The 23,221-nt window shown below is 46.3% G+C and overlaps 1 protein-coding gene across 1 annotated transcript in view; it reads right to left on the reverse strand.

Moving 5' to 3' along the window:
* Positions 1-23,221, reverse strand: part of oca2 (oculocutaneous albinism II) — a 707,523-nt gene that overhangs the window by 263,122 nt on the left and 421,180 nt on the right. The window contains exon 17 of the mRNA XM_085999552.1: positions 6,429-6,537. Coding sequence (XP_085855678.1) covers positions 6,429-6,537 — 109 coding nt within the window. The remainder of the gene's footprint in view (positions 1-6,428; positions 6,538-23,221) is intronic.

Genomic DNA, 23,221 nt, shown 5'->3' on the forward strand with positions numbered 1-23,221 from the left:
GGAATTTCTTCACCCAGAGAGTGGGAACCTGTGGAATTCTCTACCACAGAGGACAGTTGAGGCCAATTCATTAAATATATTCAAGAAGGAGTTAGATATATTTCTTAAGGCTAAGGGGATCAAGGGATATGGGGAGAAATCAGGGACAGGGTACTGAATTTGGATGATCAGCCATGATTGCATTGAATGGCGGAGCAGGCTCGAGGGGCCAAATGGCCTACTCCTGCTCCTATCTTCTATGTTTATATGTTTCTACAGACCTATTGGCCTGATCTCAATAAGCAGAAAATTAATGCTATAATAATTAGAAACAAAATGGAAGAGTGCCATATGAAACTAATCTAATAAATTATAGTTGACACATTTTCTGAAAAATTGTGCCTTGTAGGTGGTGACTGGCCTACAAGCAGATCCTAATCCATCTACAACCATTTCTAGATATGGGCTTTCAGCCAGTCTTCAATCCATTTCAATCAATTAAGTTAGCCGTTGTATTTGCTTACATAAGAAGAGTAACTACGGGCTGAATCTTAACTCCCAAAAACAGGTGGGCTGGGGTCGGGTGAGATGTTAAAAATGTAAAAATCTCAAACCAGAGGCCAACCCGCCCACTTCCAGGTTTAATGGAGGCAGGTCAAGGCGGGGGTCAGCATACCTATTCCCAGGAGGGGATTAGAGTATAAGAGTAAAGATGCCTTACTACAATTATATCGGACCTTGATGAGACCACACCTGGAGTATTGTGTACAGTTTTGGTCTCCTTACCTAAGGAAGGATATACTTGCCGTAGAGGGAGTGCAACGAAGGTGCACTAGATTGATTCCTGGGATGGGGGGATTGTCCTATGAGGAGAGATTGAGTAGACTAGGCCTATATTCCCCAGAGGTTAGAAGAATGAGAGGCGATCTCATTGAAACATTTAGAATTCTTAAAGGACTTGGCAGGGTAGATGCTGGATGGATGTTTCCCTTGGCTGGGGAGTCTAGAACCAGGGGTCACAGTCTCAGAATAAGAGGTCGGCCATTTAAGACTGAGAGGAGGAGAAATTTTTTCACTCAAAGGGTGGTGAATCTTTGGAATTCTCTACCCCAGAGAGCTCTGGCTGCTCAGTCAACGCCGGGTCCCCCCAGCTAGTTGAGTATATTCAAGACAGAGATCAACAGATTTTAAGGGAATCAAGGGATGTGGGGATAGTGCGGGAAGGTGGAGTTGAGGTTGAAGATCAGCCATGATCTTACTGAATGGTTGAGCAGGCTCGAAGGGCTGAATGACCTGCTCCTGCTCCTATTTCTTATGTTATTATCTAGCAGGCGAGTTGTCCATTTAAATATTAGCATGAGTTTGGCAGTCTCAGATTTAACCCGCTTTGCAGATTTAACACTGGCCGGCCGGCTTTCCCAGGTCTAGGTAAACCCACCAGCTGATGTGAGATGAGGTACAGCGTCAGGGAGAAGGCTTTACAGGACTGCTTGTGGGCCAGGAGGAGCTGGAGTGCTTCCACCGGCCCCCCAAGCTCGCTCCCCCAATCAAAGTCCCCCACCGTACAAAGACCCCCCCGGGGTAGGGGATCGGGCCGCCCCCCCACCCCCCCCAGGTTCGGACACCACTCCGGAGTCGGGGATCGGACCCCCCCCCAGTGTTGGGGATCGGACCCCCACCTCCCGCTGTTGGGGATCGGACCCCCACCCCCCAGTGTCGTGGATTGGACCCCCACCTCCCAGTTTCGGGGATCGGACACCCCCACCCCCCAATGTCGGGGATCGGACCCCCACCTCCCAGTTTCGGGGATCGGACACCGCCCCCCCCAGTGTCAGGGATCGAACCGACCCCCCCCGCTCGCAGTAGCAGCTGAGGCTCCCTACCTGCGGCTGAGGCTGACGCTGCGGTCTGCTCCGGAGTGCTCCCCGCCCGACTGATAGCTAAGCGTGTCAATCAGGCTGACTTCCGGGGGGGGAACCTGCAGAAAAAAAACCCGGACTGCCAAGCTTCCTGACCGAGGCTCCGGTCCCCCACTGACACAATCCGCCCCTGCATTTCAAAAGTAACCCATTGGTTGTAAAGCACCTTGGGGTGTTCTGAGGATGTGATAAAGTACGGTATAAATGCATATCCTTGCCTTTTTTTTCTTTCACCACCTTTGCTTCAGTACAGAGGCTGTGTCAGAGGTATGCTATCTGCTCCAGGCTGACCTGCAAACAACTTCAAGAACTGGCAGAGCTCTCCCTGTAGGTGTGTTAACATTTTATGTGTCAGTTCGTTCTAGACTATACAGGGGATATACTCCGAATCAACCAATCTGCTGCACCATGCGAGTGACAAAGGCCTTCTTTGTGAAGGGTAATGTAGAATAGAATCATATAATCATACAGCAATGAAGGAGGCCATTTGGCCCATCGTGCCTATGCCAGCTCTCTGAAAGAGCTACCTATTAGTTCCTCTCCCCCGCTCTTTCTTGATAGCCCTGCAAATGTTTCCTTTTTGAGTAGAGATCCAATTCTCTTTTGAAAGTTATTATTGAATCTGCTTCCACCACCCTGTCAGGCAGTGCATTCCAGATCATAACAACTTGTTGAGTAAAACTAATTCTCCTCATCTTCCCCTGGCTTTTTTTTGCCAATTATTTTATATCTGTGTCCTTTGGTTACCGCCCCACATGCCAGTGGAAACAGTTTCTCCCTATCTACTCTTTCGAAACCCCTCATCAATTTGAACACCTCTATTAAATCTCCCCTTAACCTTCTCTGCTCTAAGGAGAACAATCCCAGCTTCTCTAATCTCTCCACATAACTGTACCCCCTTCGTTCCTGGCACCATTCTAGTAAATCTCTGCTGCATCCTCTCCATGACCTTGATGTCCTTTCTAAAGTGTGGTGCCCAGAATAGGACACAATACTCCAGCTCAGGTCTAACCAGTGACTTATAACGGTTTAGCATAACTTCCTCACTTTTTTTTTTACTCTACTGCCTCTCTTTATAAAGCCAAGCTTCCCATATGCTTTTTTAACAGCTTTATCAACTTGTCCTGCCACCTTCAAAGATTTGCATATGTTGATACGCTCATCATTTCTGCTACGAGAAGCTCTACAGGGCACAGAGCATTGGTCGGGGGCAGGGTTCCCAGAATTCCCAGCGATTGGTAGATAGCATCATGTACTCCATGCCCATTTAGACTAGTTGGCATTTCCTGATGGGCAAGGCTGACCTTTGGAGAGGGTGCCCTGGCAATCTGCTTTGCACCCTCTTCATGCAGCAGCGGGTCCGCTTTGCCTGCCATCAAACGAGAGGTCGGTTCTGTACCACACTGCCCCAGTCCATTCTTGTGCCTTCAAATTGGGTTTCCTTCACTTTGTTCTTCCCATCCCACACATCCCCAGGTCGTAAGCTTTGGCAAAAGTCGACAAATATTTAAAATTCAGCTTTATAAATGCTGAGTATTTGTCTGCAGATGCAACCACCTTTATGTTGTGTACTTCCCTCGCAATTTGAGTTCCTGGTCAGATTTTGCATGGCCCTCTCTCAGTTAGCTGCCAGGCACAGACCAAAACTGAGCTGGGAGCTTGCATTAATCAGTAAAATGAGCGGAGCCTGTAAAACTGGGCAGATTCAGCTCTGTAAAATATGGGTTAGCTTGAGCCAGCAGCTAGCTTTTGTTGCGATCGCAAATTGGCGTTCAATTCGGGTACAGATTCGTAGGTTTTATTAATATATAAAATAACTTCCTTTATGAATTGGCTTATTATTTTGGAGCTCCTCTTGTCCGTGTTTGTTAAAAGTTCATTTTCACCGGCAGTATTATAATATTCATAGACGGATGACGGTCTGAGGCAGTGTAGCAAAAAAATCTTAAAGGAATCAATTGTCCAAGCAGGTTTTATACACAAGAATATATATCTGTCTGTGAGTCGAACATCAGCCAGTGTAGAAGTCTTACCTGTGTACAAATCATTGTTTTGCATTTAGACCAAAAGATGCAACAGCAGAATCTGCAGCATGCATCATTTCTTTTTAATAAACTCAGCCAAGATACTATTCACACTGGAAGCAAAAATTAAATGTTGATGTTGTTTTCTTACTGAGTGGAGAATTGAGCCTTCATTCAGTTTGCAACCAATTAGGGCTAAATTTAAGAGATTCAGATATTCCACTCTCCTCAGGTGAATGCACACGACTTGCCTGTATTTTGGATTCAGGTCATTAGCACTGCGCTGGTTTGGTCCCCAGTGTAAGCCCTCCATCCTCTTCAACCCCCCCCCGCCCCCATCACCCCACCGGCAGTGGCCTGCACCCAGAATCGGGGACTGGTAATCCAAACGCTGCTACGTGTTTGAGCAGTAATAGTGGCTGCTGGCCCCTCTGATTACTGTCCAAAAAACTGCAGTCAGAAGCCTTCAGCCCTGAAGATCTTCCTGATGCTGTTAAAGAAGGTGCCTATGTTCTGGTGGGCTCCAGCAGGTGGCAACTAGGCCCTGCTCAATCTAAGCAGGCTGGGTGCAAGGCCGAATGCCTGTCGCTTCTGGGAGCAGCTTCCACCGGGACAGCCAGGAGGGCCTCAGGCCCCTCTCGCCTACCTTACGTAATGTTACAATGCCCGGACAGACAGGTACTCCATGCCCCCCTCAGCGAAAGCACGAGAAATCTCCAGACAACACAAAGGGGCGGCGATTCAGCATAACAAGTCTCTGGCCCCTTTTCTCTCTGCTTTGCTCCACACACCATAGACGGGAGGGGGCAGAGGGATTCCCAGGCCAGGAGTTCCTGCATCCCAAGCCAGGTGGGACATCAGTAGGTCAGTACCCAGAGTTGGACCAGTCCATGGAATGGTGGAAGTTGGGGCCGTGGCCCAGACCTCTGAAGAAAGAAAGAGTTTTCCAGAAAAAAGGTCAGCCTTCTTACAAAGAGCCAAGGAGGCTCTGGTGATGTTTTTTTCTGAAGAGGCCCAGCCCAATCACCACCCCCAGATCTGACCCCTTCTGGGGTCTGAGATACACCCCTAGTGTTGCAGGCAGCTACCGGGGATATTTAAATTCGGTGACCTCGTCAACCTCAGTGGGCTCAATACCAGAGGTCGCTGGCAGACGAATCCCGGCACCAAGGGGTTTTCAGCCCCGTTATTGTTTCTTAAAAGTAAAATAAGCCAGAAAAAATACAGCAATTAAAATACATTGGGGGAAAAATTCAGTTGTTTGCGTTTCCCGTTAGTGCCTTAAGAGGGCGCTAATGGGGCGCAAAGCAACCAGCGCCCGGGCGCGGCGATGTTTGCGCCGCTCGCGAAATTAATTAGACATTTTGTGGTGGCGCTAAACACTACCGCCACGGTCTCCTGCGCCGGCAGATTGTGACGTCAGTTGAGTGCGCAACGCCCCGTTAGCACCCCGGACCGCATATTGAGTGGCGCCCCCTGCCTTACCGCCTGCCGCTAGCAACGACAGGTTGAGGGGAGCGTTGTGCCGTCAGAAAGGGACTGGGGGAGCGCTATCTAAAGGCCACCGCTTCCTGCCTTTTTTTGTTGGTGACATTTTTGCACCAGGCATTCTGAGAGAGAGAGAGAGAGACTTCTGGAGAGATTCAACGCTGTGTGAAGGAGTTTTGAGTACTGAGCAGCACTTTGCAGGTTTATTTTGATTTGCCCTTCCTTGCTTCGCCAGCGCTCTGAGGTAGCGCCTCGCTCCTCAGCCTTTGCACCTTAAGACAGGTGTGAAGCGCCTGATTTAGTGCTCCAATCACCTCCAGGGGCGATAAAAGCCAAGTTTGCTGTCGGAGGCGATAATTAGCGCCAGGCGCTAAACTTTGCGCACGGCCGATAATGGCGCCCCAAACGGGGCGAAACTGAATTTTTCCCCCAATTTAGTATAATATAAAATAAAAGGCACAATAGTTAAAATAAAAGAAAGAGACACTGAAGAAGATAGAATAAATAGTCAGTGAGATAGAGAGTTGCGTTTCAAGGTAGCACAAGTTGGAGAATTAGCACTACTGTGTCGTAGCCCTGTCTTTGGCCCACACTCAATTCCAGAGTGGCTCTCTGATGGTTGCTCGGGACCAGTGAGTTTAGCCTGTAGTATATAGATGTAAAGGACTGAAATGTTAACAGAAAATGCTGGAGATACACGGCAGGTCCATTGGTATTGGGTCTGCCAGAACTGGAAACTGGAAGATATGCAAACCCCATTATTGGATTGAGCAAAATGGCAGGGGTGGGGGAGAGCAACAGGCAAAAGTCAAGAGGCAAGTATGCTAACTCCTGTGAGGCACTTAATGGGTTAGCTAATGCACACTAACTAAAAAGCTGGTAACAAGTGGAAACTAGTGATGCTACATGAAGATCATCTTAGTGAAATAGAGGAATGATGGATATAATGGGCTGTATTCGCAGTGGGACATCAGATATGATCCTACCACCCGTACTGTTACTAATAAGCCTTACTTACCAAGATCAAGATGGATGTAGGGAACAAATGAGTTGAGAAAGAACATGAAGATAACGAATCCCAAAACAGTTGAGCATTTCACCAGAAGGGCTTTGTCCATTATCCTGTACTGCAAAAACAAAATCAATAAAAAAAATCTGTGTGTAAAAATTGCAGCTAACTTCATAAAATCAATGGGGCAGAAAAGAAAAATCAAATCACATTATCAGATCTTGGTCTCTGTGCACCGAAGGAAAGACGGCATAGTAATCCAGACACTGGGTCCATCCGACAACCAATAATTCTCATGCTGAAAATCAATTTTTGATCATTTTTAATACTAATATTTTTTTTTACTGTTAACCGGAGACCCAGAGCAGACTTTCGTCCCCATCTTATACAAGTTTCGAAAATTCGGCACGGTTTCTTACAATACTGCAGCTAAATGGATTTTTTTTTTAGAAAATCTCTTCAACCAACAAGCGATTTTACAATTTTTTTCCTCCCTGACAAATCTCATTACTTCTCAATTGCCTGTCCTCCAGTGGCCATGCAGCAACATTAGCTGACAGGAGCAAGTAAAAATGGAATTGCCTTGGTCATTCGCTTGAATGCTTCGGAAACGCATGTGCTTTTGTTTTTATAGCATTGATTTTATTTTTGTTCCCCAAAGTTCAAAAAAGAGTGAATAACATCTGCGACGAGAAAATTGTCAATGCTTTTTGACTTTTTCTCACCCAGGGGTTGGGTTGGGGTGGGGTGGGATGTTAAAATTTTAAAAATCTCAAACCCGCCTCCAACCTGCCCACTTGCAGTTTTAACGGAGGCGGGGCAGTGGGGGGGTGGGTGGGGGGCAACCAATGCACTCTCAGGAGGCGGGTTGGCCATTTAAATAATATAGAGATGCCGTGCCTCATATTAAACCTGTCTTCCAGGTTTAACCCTGGCCGGCCGGGTGTCCCAGGCTTCGGGAAACCCGGCAGCTAAAGGGAGGCGAGTGCTGCTTTGTGGAAAAGGTGCACGTTGTGGGCCAGGTGGAGCAGGAGTGCGACCCTCTGCCCACCCCCCCCCCCAGCGCACCAAGCTTACCTGCTTCCCTGCCCACCATCGGACCACCACCCCCTCCCCCCCCGGGATCCAAAGACCACCCCTCCCCTCCACCCACCGCCCCCCCCCCCGCCACGATCAGACCCCCCCCCCAGATTGGGAATTGGATCCCCCCATCCCCCCCAACCAGGATCAGGGATCGAACCCCCTTCCCAGATCGGCAACCCACCCCACCGGATCCAAAGACCACCCCTCCCCCGCCCTGCGCGCCACCACCCCCCTCCCCCGCCACGATCAGTTCCCCCCCCCCAGATTGGGGTTTGGACCCCCCCAACCAGGATCAGGGATCAAACCCTCTTCCCAGATCGGCAACCAAAGCCTCCCCAGTATAGGTAACACCCCCCCGGGATCGGCAACCACACCCCCTGAAGATCCAGACCCCTGTAACCTCCCACTAACCCAGCAGCAGTCTCCCTACCTCCTCCAGAGCATTCCCCGCCTGACAGGGAGCCAAGCCCGTCAATCAGGCTGGCTTCCAGGTGGGGAACCTGCTTGAACTAAAAGATACACGCTATGGAGTCAAAACTCCACCGAGTGTGGGGAAACCTGGACTTCCAGGTTTCTCGAACAAAACTCCTTCCACCCCACCACCTCCCCCCCTGCACCCCCACTGCTCAAATAACCCACCCCAGTCAAAGCAACAAATTGCATTTGAACCCAGTTCCCTGAGTAAAGGATGATCTATCCAAGCCGCCCAGTCACTCAGCAATGGTGGCTTTTCCAACACAACAGACTAGTCAAAATATTCCAAAAGGAAACATTTGCAGGACTATGGGGAGAGAGCAGGAGAGTGGGACTAATTGGTTAGCTCCTCCAAAGAGCCAGCACAGGCATGGTGGGCCGAATGGCCTCCTTCTGCGCTGTAAGATTCTAGGAAATTAAATGCAGTCAGCCACAGTTTATACAAAAAGAAAGTACTGCGGATGCTGGAAATCTGAAATAAAAACAGGAAATGCTGGAGATACTCAGCAGGTCAGGCAGCATCTGTGAAGAGAGAAATAGAGTTAACGTTTCAGGTCAATGACCTTCCGTCAGAACTGGAAAAAAGCAAGTGTAGGGGCTGGGAAAGGGGGGAGGGGATGAAAGAACAAAAGGGAAGGTCTGTGATAGTCATCGACCTGAAACGTTAACTCTGTTTCTCTCTTCACAGATGCTGCCTGACCTGCTGAGTATCTCCAGCATTTTCTGTTTTTATTACAGTTTATACAAACTGGTTTCTTATGCGCTCGATAGGAACCTGGCCCCGTTTTTTCCTTGCTATACTACTGGCTGCAATATAAATGATTATTTGGCAAAGGTAGATGTTGAGGAATCAAGGTGAAAGGCCGAGAGCCATAGAAGAACAGCACCAAAGTTGAAAAGTAGAAAAGAGTAACCTCGGCAAGACATGGGAGTAGAGATTTACTGATGCCAAAGTTGGGTTTTAAAAGCTTGAGGCTTGCAGGAGGAAGGAAAGACCGAGGGAGATAGAGAGCTCCACAGCTTAGTTTGTGGTGCACATAAAAATCAAGCTTTCCTTTTATAAGCCTTAAGGCAAGTTACCACAAGGACCATATCATGCCTTTCAAGTGTCATCTCAGACTTTGGCTAATATTTGGATCAACAGAAAGGTAGTTTTGGATACTAAGGGAATCCAGGGAAATGGGGATAGTGCAGGAAGGCGAGGTTGAGGCAGAAGATCAGCCATGATCTTATTGAATGGCGGAGCAGGCTCGAAGGGCCTTACGTTCTTATGTAGTTGTGCTCAGTGTTGTAATTCTACAGAGGCAGATTAAGTGAGTGGGCAAAACTGTGGCAGATGGAATTGAATGTGAGGAAATGTGAGGACATCCACTTTGGATCTGAAGAAGACCAATCTGAATGTGTTCTTAATGGTGAGAGACTAGGAGCTGTGGAGGAACAAAGGGATTTAGGTGTCCAGGTACACAAATCGCTAAAAGCTAGTGCACAGGTACAAAAGTATTCAAAAAGCTTAATGGAATGTTGGCCTTTATCTTAAGGGAATTGGCAGGCTGTAACTAGTGGGGTACCCGCAAGGATCAGTGCGTGGGCCTCAGCTATTCACAATTTACATCAATGATTTGGATGAGGGGACCAAATGTAATATATCCAAGTTTGCTGATGATACAAAGCTGGGTGGGAATGTAAGTTGTGAGGAGGTTGCAAGGAGGCTTCAAGGGGATATAGACAGGCAAGGTGAGTGGGCAAGAACATGGCAATAGTACAGCAGAGAAAGAGGCCCTTCATCCCATCGTGCCCGCGCCGGCCATCAAGCCCTGTCTATTCTAATCCCATTTTCCAGCACTTGGTCCGTAGCCTTGTATGCTATGGCGCTTCAAGAGCTCATCTAAATGCTTCTTGAATGTTGTGAGGGTTCCTGCTTCTACCACCCTTTCAGGCAGTGAGTTACAGATTCCAACCACCCTCTGGGTGAAAACATTTTTCCTCAAATCCGCTCTAAACCTCCTGCCCCTTACCTTGAAACTATGCCCCCTGGTTATTGACCCCTCTACTAAGGGGAAAAGTTCCTTTCTATCTACCCTATCTATGCCCCTCCTAATTTTGTACACCTCAATCAGGTCCCCCCTCAGCCTTCTATGCTCTAAGGAAAACAACCCCAGCTTGTCCAGTCTCTCTTCATTGCTGAAGCGTTCTAACCCAGGTAACATCCTGGTGAATCTCCTCTGCACCCTCTCCAATGCAATCACATCCTTCCTATAGTGTGGTGACCAGAACTGCACACAGAATTCCAGCTGTGGCCTAACTAGCGTTTTGTACAGCTCCATCATAACCTTCCTGCTCTTATACACTATTCAAAAAAGGTGGTAGAGAGAAAACGGGGAATTATAGACCGGTAAGCCTGACATTGGTAATGGGGAAAATACTGGAGTACATCATAAAAGATGTAATAGCAGAGCAATTGGAAAACAGTGACAGGATCGGACAAAGTCAACATGGATTTACAAAAGGTAAATCGTGCTTGACTAATCTACTGGAACTTTTTTGAGGATGTAACTGGTAAAATAGGTAAGGGAGAACCAGTGGATGTGGTGTATTTGGACTTGCAGAAGGCTTTCGATAAGGTCCCGGATACGAGATTAGCGTGTGGGATTGGGGGCAAGGTATTGACTTGGATAGAGAACTGGTTGGCAGACAGAAAGCAAAGAGTTTGAATAAACGGGTCTTTTTCCGAGTGGCAGGCAGTGACTAGTGGGGTACCACAGGGATCGGTCCTTGGACCCCAGCTATTCACAATATATATTAATGATCTAGACAAGGGAACTAGATGTAATATCTCCAAGTTTGCAGACGACACAAAGCTGGGTGGACGTGTGTGGTGTGAGGAGGATGCCGAGAAACTCCAGGATGATTTGGACAGGTTGGGTGATTGGGCAGAAGCATGGCAAAAGGGGAAGTGCAACGAGACCGGGGTGTCCTTGTGCACCAGTCGCTGAAGGTAAGCATGCAGGTGCAACATGCGGTTAAGAAGGCAAATGGTATGTTGGCCTTCGTAGCGAGAGGGTTTGAGTACAGGAACAAGGATTTCTTGCTGCAGTTGTACAGGGCCTTGGTGAGACCACATCTTGAGTATTGTAAGCAGTTTTGGTCACCTTATCTGAGGAAGGATGTTCTTGCCATGGAAGGAGTTCAGCGAAGATTCACCAGACTGATACCTGGGATGGCAGGAATGACGTATGAGGAGAGATTGGGTCAATTGGGCTTATACTCGCTGGAGTTTAGAAGAATGAGAGGGGATCTCATTGAAACTTATAAAATTCTGACAGGATTGGACAGACTAGATGCAGGAAGGATGTTCCCGATGGTCGGGGAGTCCAGAATCAGGGGTCACAGTCTAAGAATAAGGGGTAAGCCATTTAGGACAGAAATGAGGAGGAATTTCTTCACCCAGAGAGTGGTGAACCTGTGGAATTCTCTACCACAGAAGGCAGTAGAGGCCAATTCATTAAATATATTCAAGAAGAAGTTGGATATATTTCTTAAGGCTAAAGGGATCAAGGGGTATGGGGAGAAAGCAGGGACAGGATACTGAATTTGGATGATCAGCCATGATCGCATTGAATGGCGGAGCAGGCTCGAGGGGCCGAATGGCCTGCTCCTGCTCCTATCTTCTATGTTTCTATGTTTCTATTCTATGCTTCGGCTAATGGAGGCAAGTATCCCATATGCTTTTTTAACCACCTTATCTACCTGTCCTGCTGCCTTCAGGGATCTAAGTACATGCACACCAAGGTCCCTCTGATCCTCTGTCCTTTCTAGGGTCCTAGCATTCATTGTGTATTCCCTTGCCTTGTTAGTCCTCCCAAAATACATCACCTCACACTTTTCAGGGTTAAATTCCATTTGCCACTGTTCTGCTCATCTAACCATCCCGTCTATATCATCCTGTAGCCTGAGACTTCTCTCCTCGCTATTTACCACTCCACCAAGTTTCGTGTCATCTGCGAACTTACTGATCATACCTCCTACATTCATATCTAAATCATTAATGTACACTACAAACAGCAAAGGACCCAGCACCAATCTCTGTGGTACACCACTGGACACAGGCTTCCAGTCACAAAAACAAACTTCGACCATCACCCTCTGCCTCCTGCCACTAAGCCAATTTTGGATCCAATGTGCCAAATTACCCTGAATCGCATGGGCTCTTACCTTCTTGACCAGTCTCCCATGTGGGACTTTGTCAAAAGCCTTATTGAAGTCCATGTAGACTGCATCAACTGCACTACCCTCATCCACACACCTAGTCACCCCCTCGAAAAATTCAATCAAATTGGTCAGACATGATCTCCCCCTGACAAAGCCATGCTGACTATCCCTGATTAATCCCTGCCTCTCCAAGTGGAGACTAATTCTGTCCCTCAGAATGTTTTCCAATAATTTCCCTACCACTGATGTTAGGCTCACTGGCCTGTAATTCCCTGGTTTATCCCTACTACCCTTCTTGAACAATGGTACTATGTTAGCTGTTCTCCAGTCCTCTGGCACCTCCCCTGTGGCCAGAGAGGTTCTGAAAATTTGTGTCAGAGCCCCTGTAATCTCCTCCCTTGCCTCACACAGCAGCCTGGGATACATCTCGTCTGGGCCTGGGGATTTATCCACTTTTAAGCCCGCTAAAACTGCTAGTACCTCCTCCCTCTCAATACTAATTTGTTTAAGTATATCACAATCCCCCTGCCTGATTTCTATGCCTACATTGTCCTTCTCCATTGTGAACACAGATGCAAAATATTAATTTAATACCTCACCTACATCTTCCGGCTCTACACACAGATTGCCACTTTGGTCCCTAATGGGCCCTACTCTTGCCCTGGTTATCCTCTTGCCCATAATATACTTAAAAAACACCTTGGGATTTTCCTTTATTTTGCCCGCCAGTGTTTTTTCATGCCCCCTCTTCGCTCTACTAATTTCTTTTTTAAGTACCCCCCTGCACTTTCTATACTCCTCTAGGGCTTCCACTGTTTTTAGTCCTTTGTATCTGCCAAAAGCCTCCCTTTTTTTTCTAATCCATTCTTGTATATCCCTTGACATCCAGGGTTCCCTGGGCTTGTTGGTCCCACCCTTGACCTTTACCGGAACATGTTGGCGTTGTACGCTCTCTATTTCCTTTCTGAAAGACTCCCACTGTTCTGATGTGGATTTTTCTTCAAGTAGCTGATCCCAGTCCACTTTGGCCAGATCCTGCCTTAGCATATTAAAATCGGCCTTCCCCCAAATTAGAACCTTTATTTCCGGTCCATCTTTGTCGTTTTCCATGACTACCTTAAATCTCACCGAATTATGGTCACGATCACCAAAATGCTCTCCTACTGACACAACTACCACTTGCCCGGCTACATTCCCTAGAATTAGGTCCAGTACTACCCCTTCTCTTGTAGGACTTTCTACATGATGGCTCATGTGGTGTGGTGTGGTATGTAGCCACACTGACCAGAAAGGTCCTAGTTTTAATGCCGAGTATGTGCTGAAGTAGCTGCTCCTTATCTGCTCAGTGACAGCTCTGGCTCAGTTGTTAGCACTCTCGCCTCTGAGTTAGAAAGTTGTGGGTTCAAGTTCCACTCCATGGGACTTGAGCATATAAATCTTGGCTGACACTCTAGTGCAGTTCTGAGGGCGTGCCGCACTGCCGGAGGTGCCGTCTTTTGGATGAGACGTTAAACCGAGGCCCCGTCTGCTCTCTCAGGTGGATGTAAAAGATCCCATGGCACTATTTCGAAGAAGTGCCAGGGGAGTTATCTCCGATGTCCTGCCCAATATTTATCCCTCAATCAACATCACTAAAAAACAGATTATCTGGTCTTTATCACATTGCCGTTTGTGGGAGCTTGCAGTGCGCAAATTGGCTGGCCGTGTTTCCCACATTACAACAGTGACTACACTCCAAAAGTACTTCATTGGCTGTAAAGCGCTTTGAGACGGCCGGTGGTCGTGAAAGGCGCTATATAAATGCAAGTCTTTTTTCTTTTTATCCAGGGCAGCAGTAGTTTGAGTGAGGCTATGGAGGGAGAGAAAGAAATTGGCCACTTCAAATCGCTATTCACTGAGCTCTGCTGAAAAGTGAGGATTTGTGGCTATCGGGCTTAGCTGTGATGCTGCCCTTTGTTGAATAACCTGCTGAAATGCACTGGTTCACACATTTTAAAAAAATGACACTTGTGTAAAGTATTGGTTGAAACTATACTCCAGTGAGAGCAGAGAGGGGGGAAAAAACGTGGCTTATTGATGCCTGTCGCTCTCTACATAACTGACAGTTCAAAGAATAGAAATGACAGTTACACAGAATTACATGTTCCGAATGAAACATAACCCTCTTATGCGGACAATGTAAAAGTCTGTTTTGAAACACTACAAGGTGTCATGTGGCTAGAAGTCTACTTCTATCTGTCTTATTAGAGTAGGCTAGAGGGTGAAAAAAACCTTACCTATTGGAACAAAATCTAATGGACAACTTCAGAACGTGCGCGCTCTAAATCTTCCCTGAAAAATATTCTTTATTCATCTCAAGTAGCGCAAAAAAGAAATCACTGGAAACCCTGTCACCCGCAGCTATATAAATCTTAAGGGTACATTATTCTGCTGCAAATAAAAGCACAATAATCCATGTAACCATTCTCACTCATGGTCGTTATGTTCACCTAAAATATCCATCTTATTTTGTTTCAGAATACATCATCTTCTACAGAACAGCCTTGGGGGCCTCCTTCAAGTGGCCATTCTTTATGGGGATAATTTTGACTTTTGGCGATAGTGTAAAACAGACGCTATCGATTCAGCTGCCCTTTATAGATCTCTCCCGATTTTCGTATAAAGGGCGGCTGAATCGATAGCGGCTGTCTTACACTATCACCCAAAGTCAACATTACAATAATACAATACAATACAAATCGCTTTATTGGCATGATAAGGTACATCTTATGTTGCCAAAGCATCAAAATACATTTATGGTTGAACACATAAACGCGGTTCCATTCATACAGTGTATAAACAGGTATATCCCTGAGTTTATAAATATATTTTCGCCTTGTTTATATATACTCTTGTCTTAGTTTACTGGTTGTCCCTCTGTTCATGGCAAGCTGTAACATAGTGTGCCGCCAGTGTTACACAGCTTCTCTCCTCCCCCAGTAGGAATGGGAGTTTTTGGTTGTCAGTCAGATTTCTGAATTCAGGGCATATTTGTGAGAATTTTTGATAGAAATTCTCTCTGATGCCCTGATATTTTCCACAGGCTGTGAGGAAGTGCATCTCTGTCTCAACTACTCCCTGACTGCAGTGAGAGCATATCCTGTCTTCTCTTGGCAGCCTGGTCTGCCTGTGTCTGCCTTTTTCGATCGCTAGGCTATGTTCGCTAAGTCTGTACCTTGTCAAGGTTCTTCTCAGTTTGTTATCCTTTACCATGGTCAGGTAATCAGCTATGTTGTATTGTCTGTTTAGGGCCAAGTAGCAATTGAGTTTGCTTTGGGTTTTTGTTGTTTCTGCCCAATATGACAGATATTTTTCCTTTTGCTTAGCGACGATTGTGTTGGGTCGAATTCTTTGTGTTACCCTGTCACTGTCCTGGGGCTGGTTATTGTTAGTATTGTTATTAGTTACTTTATTGAGTCCCAGGACTAGTTGACTGAGGGTATTCTTCTTTATGGTCAGCTCTTGGCATTTCAGGGCGTCGTAGTGATAGCATTGGGGGTTGCTCATTTGTAGGTGATTCCAAAATTTGGTGGCTCTTTTTTGGATAGTGATTATTAATGGGTATTGGCCTAGTTCCGCCCTGCATGCGTTGTTTACTGTTTTCCTTTGAGTCCGGAGGATACTTTTACAGAATTCCGCATGTAGGATCTCAATTGGGTGTTTGTCCCATTTTGCAAAATCTTGTTGTGTTAGTGGTCCCCAGACCTCACTGCCATAGAGTGCAATTGGTTCAATTACTGATTTGAAAATTTTGAGCCAAATGCTAATTGGGATTTCTATTTGGATTGATTTTTTGATGGCATAGAAAGCCCTTCTTGCTTTCTCTTTCAGTTCATTCACAGCCAGTTTGAAGTTTCCCGTAGAACTGATTTTTAAGCCCAAGTATGTGTAGTGAGTGGTTTGTTCAATTTTGGTTGTTCCTACTGTGAAATTTATTGTGGGTCCATGTTGTTTGGATCTTTGCTGGAACACAAGGACTTTGGTTTTTTGGGGATTTATTGTCAGGGCCCAAGTCTGGCAGTACGACTCCAGCAGGTCCAGGTTCTGCTGTAGACCCTCCTTAGTTGGTGACAGCAGAACCAGGTCGTCGGCATAGAGGAGGAATTTAACCTTGGATTCATATAGGGTGAGGCCGGGTGCTGTAGATTGTTCAAGTAGTTTTGCCAATCCATTAATGTAAATATTAAAGAGTGTCGGTGAGATTGGCGAGCCCTGCGTCACCCCCCGCCCCTGTGGGAAGTATTTTGTTTGTTTGTCTCCAATTTTAACTGCACATTTATTGTTTGTATACATTGATTTAATTACATCATATGTTTTACCTCCTACCCCGCTTTCGATAAGTTTCAGGAATAAACCGTCATGCCAGATGGAGTCGAAAGCCTTCTGGAAATCTACAAAGCATGCGTAGATTTTGCTTTTGTTATGGTGAACGTGTTTGTCAATTAGGGTCTGTAGGGTGAAGATATGATCGGATGTTCTATAGTTTGGCAGGAATCCAATTTGGCTTTTACTCAAGACATTGTGCTCTTCAAGGAAGTTTATAAGTCTTTTGTTTATGATGCTACAGAATACCTTCCCCAGGTTACTGTTTACACAGATGCCTCGATAGTTGTTTGGGTCGATTTTGTCCCCACTTTTGTATATGGGTGTTATGAGTCCTTTGTTCCAGATGTCAGGGAAATAACCGACACTCAGAACCAAGTTGAAGAGTTTTAGGATAGCCAGTTTCAGTTTGTCGTCTGCGTGTTTAATCATCTCGTTTAGTATGCCGTCTGTCCCGCAAGCTTTTCCTGGTCGCAGGTCCTTGAGTTTTTCAAGAAGTTCTTTTTCTGTTATTATGGCGTCTAGCGGGTTTTGGTTATCTTTTATGGCCATTTCAAGCTTTTCAAGTTTTTTGCGTATTTGGTGTTGCTCTGGTCCTAGTGTGTTTTTCTGGTATAATTTTTCAAAGTGGTTTACCCATGTGTCCCCATTTTGAATGGACAAATCGTCGTGTTGTTTTTTGTGTAGTGTTTTCAAGTTGTCCCAGAAACAATTCGACTCAATGGATTCCTCCATGGAGCTGAGTGTATTCTTAATAAATTGCTCTTTTTTGGTCCTGAGTGTGTTTCTGTATTGTGTTAGCGTCTGACAATAAGTAAGGCGTAATTCCTCGTTTTCTGGATGTCTGTGTTTTTGGTTTGATAGTTTTCTAAGTTTTTTCCTCATGTTATGGCAATCATGGTCAAACCATTTTTCATAGTTTTTTGTTTTGGGTTTGTTCTTGCGAGCTTTCAAGTTTGCATTTGTTGCCAAATTATCAAAAATATTGTTTAGTTTACTAACTGCCCGGTTTACGCCTTCTTTATTGTGAGTGTATATGTTATCCAGAAAGGTGTCTAAGAGAGCTTGAGTTGATGCATTGCTAATTGTTTTCTGGTATTTTTCCGTGTCGTTTTTGGCCCATCTGTACGATTTTTTGGTGTTGTACAGTTTACTGGGTTGTGTTTCTATGTTGTTTGTTTCTGTCTTTTTGAGAAACATAGTAATTTGACTGTGATCTGACAGTGTTGTTTGTGGTTTGACTGTGAATGCTCTGAAAGAGGATGGGTCCAAGTCTGTAATCATATAGTCTACTGTGCTGCAGCCAAGAGGTGAGCAGTAGGTCGATCTTCCTAGGAGGTCTCCTATGAACCTACCATTGACAATGTACAGACCCAGGTTTCGACAGAGCTGTAGTAGCTGTTTACCGTTGGTATTTGACTGCTTGTCGCAGTTATGCCTGTATGGAAGGGAAGGGATGTCAAAGTGGTTATTCCCAAATACGTAATTGTTTCCCTGATTATTGGTGAAGTCTGGTTCTTCGCCCGTTCTTGAATTGAGGTCCCCACAGATCAACACGTTCCCCTGGGCCTGGTATTGGATAATTTCCTCCTCCATGTTGGAGAAGGTGTCCTCTTTGTAGTACGGGGAATCGATTGGAGGGATATAAAGTGCGCAAATGTAAACATCTTGGGTGTTTGAGATAATCTCCCTCTCAAGTTTGAGCCACATATGGTTTTCGCCCTTTTTTTATAAATTTGATGTAATTCTTAAGTTCTGTTTTAAACCAGATCAGTATGCCTCCGGAGTCTCTGCCTTGGGTTACACTTGGTAATTTATTGGAGGGGACCACTAGCTCAGTGTACCCTTGGGGACAGCCGGTGTGTCCTTTTCCTTTATACCAAGTTTCCTGTAAAATGATAATATCTAGATCTTTAGTTTCCTCTATGAACTCTGGGGTCCTACTCTTCACTTCTCGCAGTGAAGAGCGTAGACCTTGGATATTCCAGGTCGAAATATATAAGGATTTCATGTTAAGTTTTATCTTTTTCTATGATAGGTTAAAGAGTGGTACGTGTTTGTCGTGTCTAAGTGTGGGGAAAAAAAAGATCACCCCAGTTGTCTACAAAAGTTAATACAATTTGGTTACAGTTCTTTCTATTAATTAGTCCTTGATCCATAAGGCGGAAGTAGATGCTGCTGCACATCTGCTTATTGTCTCTTAATGGATTGTTTCTGTCTGAGGTATTGCGTACGTCCTGTGCATCTCTCCCTCTGTCTGGCTGGTAGCGGTCCTATTCCCCTGTGGGACAGGAGTGGTGCAGGTCTGATAATGTTGTTTTGCATGGGGATCCTCTCCGGTCTCGGTTGGTGTGGTGGTGGTCTTTGTAGTGTTTCTGATATGTACCCCGCTGATCTCTGGTGGTCGGGGGGGGGTCCTCTTGGAGTCTGGGTATGGACCCGGTTAAAAGCGACGTCCTTCAGGGCTTTAGCAAAGATCGATATTTTTTGCCTTTGGATGTGGACGTGGTCGTAAAGACATTCTTCATCGAGGGTGGGGTGTTGGGCCAGGTGTACGTTGTGGTTTGATTCGCATTCTGTTGCTATGCTGGCATTTATCTCATGAATTGTGTTGTTGTTGAAGTCTGTTCTCGGCAATATTGTGGAAACAGTGATTCTAGTGTTTGGAAATGTACTGCTTGCCTTCCTAATCATTGCTCTGAGCGATGTTGCTACCTCTTTCTGTTTGGCCTTTAGGTCATTTGTGCCCGTGTGTATTATTATGTGTTGGGGGGAGCCTAATCTGGCTTTGGTCAGCCATCCCATGGCTCTGTCTGTTGTTGGGCACCAAATCTTTTCTACTTTACTTCTAGGGAAGAGCTTTTTCTCCCATAGAAATTTCCCATTTGAGTCTATGAGTATTACGACGTCAGCCTTGTTTGTGTTTACTGTCTGGTGGCTTTCGCCTGGACTCATAGTGTGTGTGCTGGGCTGGGGTGTCTGGTGTGTGCGTACCTCTTGTGAGCGGCTCGCTTGTGGTTCCATGGTGGTGGGGGAAGATTGCGAGTCAGCATGCTGGTCGGTCTGTGTGGCACCCCTTGTATTGTGTGTCTGTTGCTTTTGTTCCGTGTGGGAGTGCAGCCGTTCCGTCCGGCTCTGTCTTGTCTTATCTCTAGTCTCTGGTTGCTGGTCTAATGGTGTTTTCTCTCCTCTATGGCTCTCTTCTTTTTCCTGCAGCTCTTTCACCTGATTCTTAAGTAGATTCACCTGGTTATCAAGTCTATTCAGCTCTCTCTTGTGTCTCTCCCTCTCCTGCTTTTGTTTGTCATTCAATTTGAGGACCTCCTCTCTAAGTTTAACCATCTCTATCTCTAATTGATAAAATTTATCTTTTGGTTGTATCTGGCTGTGTGATCCCGGGGTATGTGTCTGGTCGGCCCTGGAAGGCTCACTCACTTCCTGGCTAAGCTGGTCGGCCCTGGAAGGCTCACTCACTTCCTGGCTATGCTGCTCTTCTCTTGGTGGGCTGGGAATGGTAGGGGAACTATGTGTGGCTTCCTCCGTGGTAGTTATGCTGGGGTTTGTCAGTTGTATCGTGTGGCTGTGGTTCCCCGGGGTTAGTGTCTGGTTTGAACTGTGTGGCTCGTTCATCCCTTGACCATGCAGATTTTCTCCTGGTAAGTTGTCAATGTTGGGGGGAGTGCGGGCCACTCTGGGGCTGTTCATTCCCCTCGTAGTTGATCTTTTCAGTGTCCTGAAGGCCGTTGCAAATTTGTCGAGGTTGCCTTGCACTAATATTGTTCCGGTATTGTACGCGTTGACAGTCGTGATTGAACTGTCTCCTGGTGTGTTAATTTTCATTATGGACCCATTTGCGGTATTTTTTAGCTTAACACTGGTATAGTGTGATTTTATTGCTCTGATCCAAGCCGCTGGCTGATCTGAGTAGAATATGAGGTTACTTTTTGTCCCATTGTTGTAACAGTCAGTAAAGAGAGTTTCTGGTTTTTCTCTCATCTGAGCATGCTTGATCGTTTTTATAGCTTTTTTTGTGGTGTTGGGGGGAATCTGGAAGCGGGGCTGTTGTGGATCTTCTGATTCGCTCATTTTTGGTAAAGTATTGTTGATCTTAGAATAAGCTTTTCTGGGGCCTCGGGTTTGGTGTTACCCTCTCCCTGTTCGCGAACTTTCCCGGTCCCCCTCTCCGACCCCGTGGTCCCTGGGCCTCGGCTCCTGGGTTCACCCTTCTCAGGTCTGAGTCTGTGAGCCACTGTTTCCCGGTGCCTTCGGGCTGTTCCCCTCCCCCTCAGAGGTCTCTGGGCCTCTGTTTCGGCCTGGCTCCTCGGGCCTTTCCCTGGGCCTCCCTCCCTGGGCCCTGTACTCACGGTCTTGGTTGCGAGCCTTCTGGTTGCTCTCCTTCTCCTCAGAGGTCTCTGTGCCTGCTGGCCTGGCTCCTCGGGCCTTTCCCGTGCTGGATTGTTGGGCTGTGGCCCGAGTCCCCTCGGCTGTGCTGATTGCTGGATTTCCGGGCTGCGTTCCGAATCTCCTCGGCTGTGCCGATTTCTGCGATGCGGCCCGAGTCCTCTCCGCTGTGCCGATTGCCGGGCTGCGTTCCGGATCTCCTCGGCTGTGCCGATTTCTGGGATGCGGCCCGAGTCCCCTCGGCTGTGCCGGTTGCTGGACCGCTGGGCTGCGGCCCGAGTCACCTCGCCTCCTCGAACTCGGTCCCGATGCCGCCGACTCAACCACCGCTGCTGAAGCCCCGTATGGCTGCCGTTCACTGGTTTGTGTAGTTCTTCTCTTGTTTCTTTTTTTTTTGCTTTGGCTTTTTTTTTCCTCTATTTTCCTCTGGGTTTTTTTTTTGGTAGTCTTTCTGGCGGTCTTTTCCTTCTCTACTTTGTCTAGACGAATCTAAACTTAAACTAACCTAAACTAAACTAACTTAACTAGAACTAAATTTAATTTTAAAACCTTTTTAAAAATTGAAATGAAATGAAACTTTTTTTTCCCCACTTTAGACACTAAAAACACTAAAATCTCAGCAGCCCATCTTCAGCATGTGTATTCACTCCGTCTGCAATTCTCCCACCCTCTATTATTAACCCCCTATGTGTGAGCCTAAACAGTGAGGATTGGTGGGCCATTATTCTATGCCTCGGCTAATGAAGGCAAGTATCCCATATGCCTTTTTAACCACCTTATCTGACCAACCCGTCTATATCGTCCTGTAGCCTGAGGCTTCCCTCCTCGCTATTTACCACTCCACCAATTTTCGTGTCATCTGCAAACTTACTGATCATACCTCCTACATTCATATCTAAATCATTAATGTACACTACAAACAGCAAAGGACCCAGCACCAATCCCTGCGGTACACCACTGGACACAGGCTTCCAGTCACAAAAACAACCTTCGACCATCACCCTCTGCCTCCTGCCACTAAGCCAATTTTGGATCTAATGTGCCAAATTGCCCTGGATCCCATGGGCTCTTACCTTCTTGACCAGTCTCCCATGTGGGACTTTGTCAAAAGCCTTATTGAAGTCCATGTAGACTACATCAACTGCATCCACACACCTAGTCACCCCTTCAAAAAATTCAATCAAATTGGTCAGGCGTGATCTCCCCCTGATAAAGCCATGCTGACTATCCCTGATTAATCCCTGCCTCTCCAAGTGGAGACTAATTCTGTCCCTCAGAATTTTTTCCAATAATTTCCCTACCACTAATGTTAGGCTCACTGGCCTGTAATTCCCTGGTTTATCCCTACTACCCTTCTTGAACAATGGTACTATGTTAGCTGTTCTCCAGTCCTCTGGCACCTCCCCTGTGGCCAGAGAGGTTCTGAAAATTTGTGTCAGAGCCCCTGTAATCTCCTCCCTCAAATGGAATATGATGTGGAGAAATTTGAAGTTATCCACTTTGGTAGGAAAAATAGAAAAGCAGAGCATTTTTTAAATGGTGAGAAATTGGGAAATGTTGATGTTCAGAGGGACCTGGGTGTCCTTGTATATGAATCACTGAAAGTTAACATGACAGTAGTGCAAGCAATTAGGAAAGCAAATGGAATGTTGGCCTTTATTACAAGAAGATTTGAGTATAAGAGTAAAGACGTCTTACTGCAATTATATAGGGCCCTGGTGAGACCACACCTGGAGTATTGTGTACAGTTTTGGTCTCCTTACCTATGGAAGGATATATTTGCCATAGAGGGAGTGCAACGAAGGTTCACCAGACTGATTCCTGGGATGGGGGGGATTGTCCTATGAGGAGAGATTGAGTAGACTAGGCCTATATTCTCTAGAATTTAGAAGAATGAGAGATTATCTCATTGAAAGATACAAAATTCTTACAGGGCTTGACAGGGTAGATGCAGGGAGGATGTTTCCCCTGGCTGGGGAGTCTAGAACCAAGGGTCACAGTCTCAGAATAAGGAGTCGGCCATTTAGGACTGAGATGAGGAGAAATTTCTTCATTCAGAGGGTGGTGAATCTTTGGAATTCTCTACCCCAGAGGGCTGTGGAGGCTCAGTCGTTGAGTATATTCAAGACAGAGATCGGTTAGATTTTTGAATATTAAGGGAATCAAGGGATATGGGGATAGTGCAGGAAAGTGGAGATGGGGTAGAAGATCAGCCATGATCTTATTGAATGGAGGAGCAGGCTCGAAGGGCCAAATGGCCTATTCCTGCTCGT

The sequence above is a fragment of the Somniosus microcephalus genome, chromosome 10, assembly GCF_052327205.1.
Source record: "Somniosus microcephalus isolate GS21.2 chromosome 10, FLI_Smic_1.0, whole genome shotgun sequence".
Classification (NCBI taxonomy): Eukaryota; Metazoa; Chordata; class Chondrichthyes; order Squaliformes; family Somniosidae; genus Somniosus; species Somniosus microcephalus.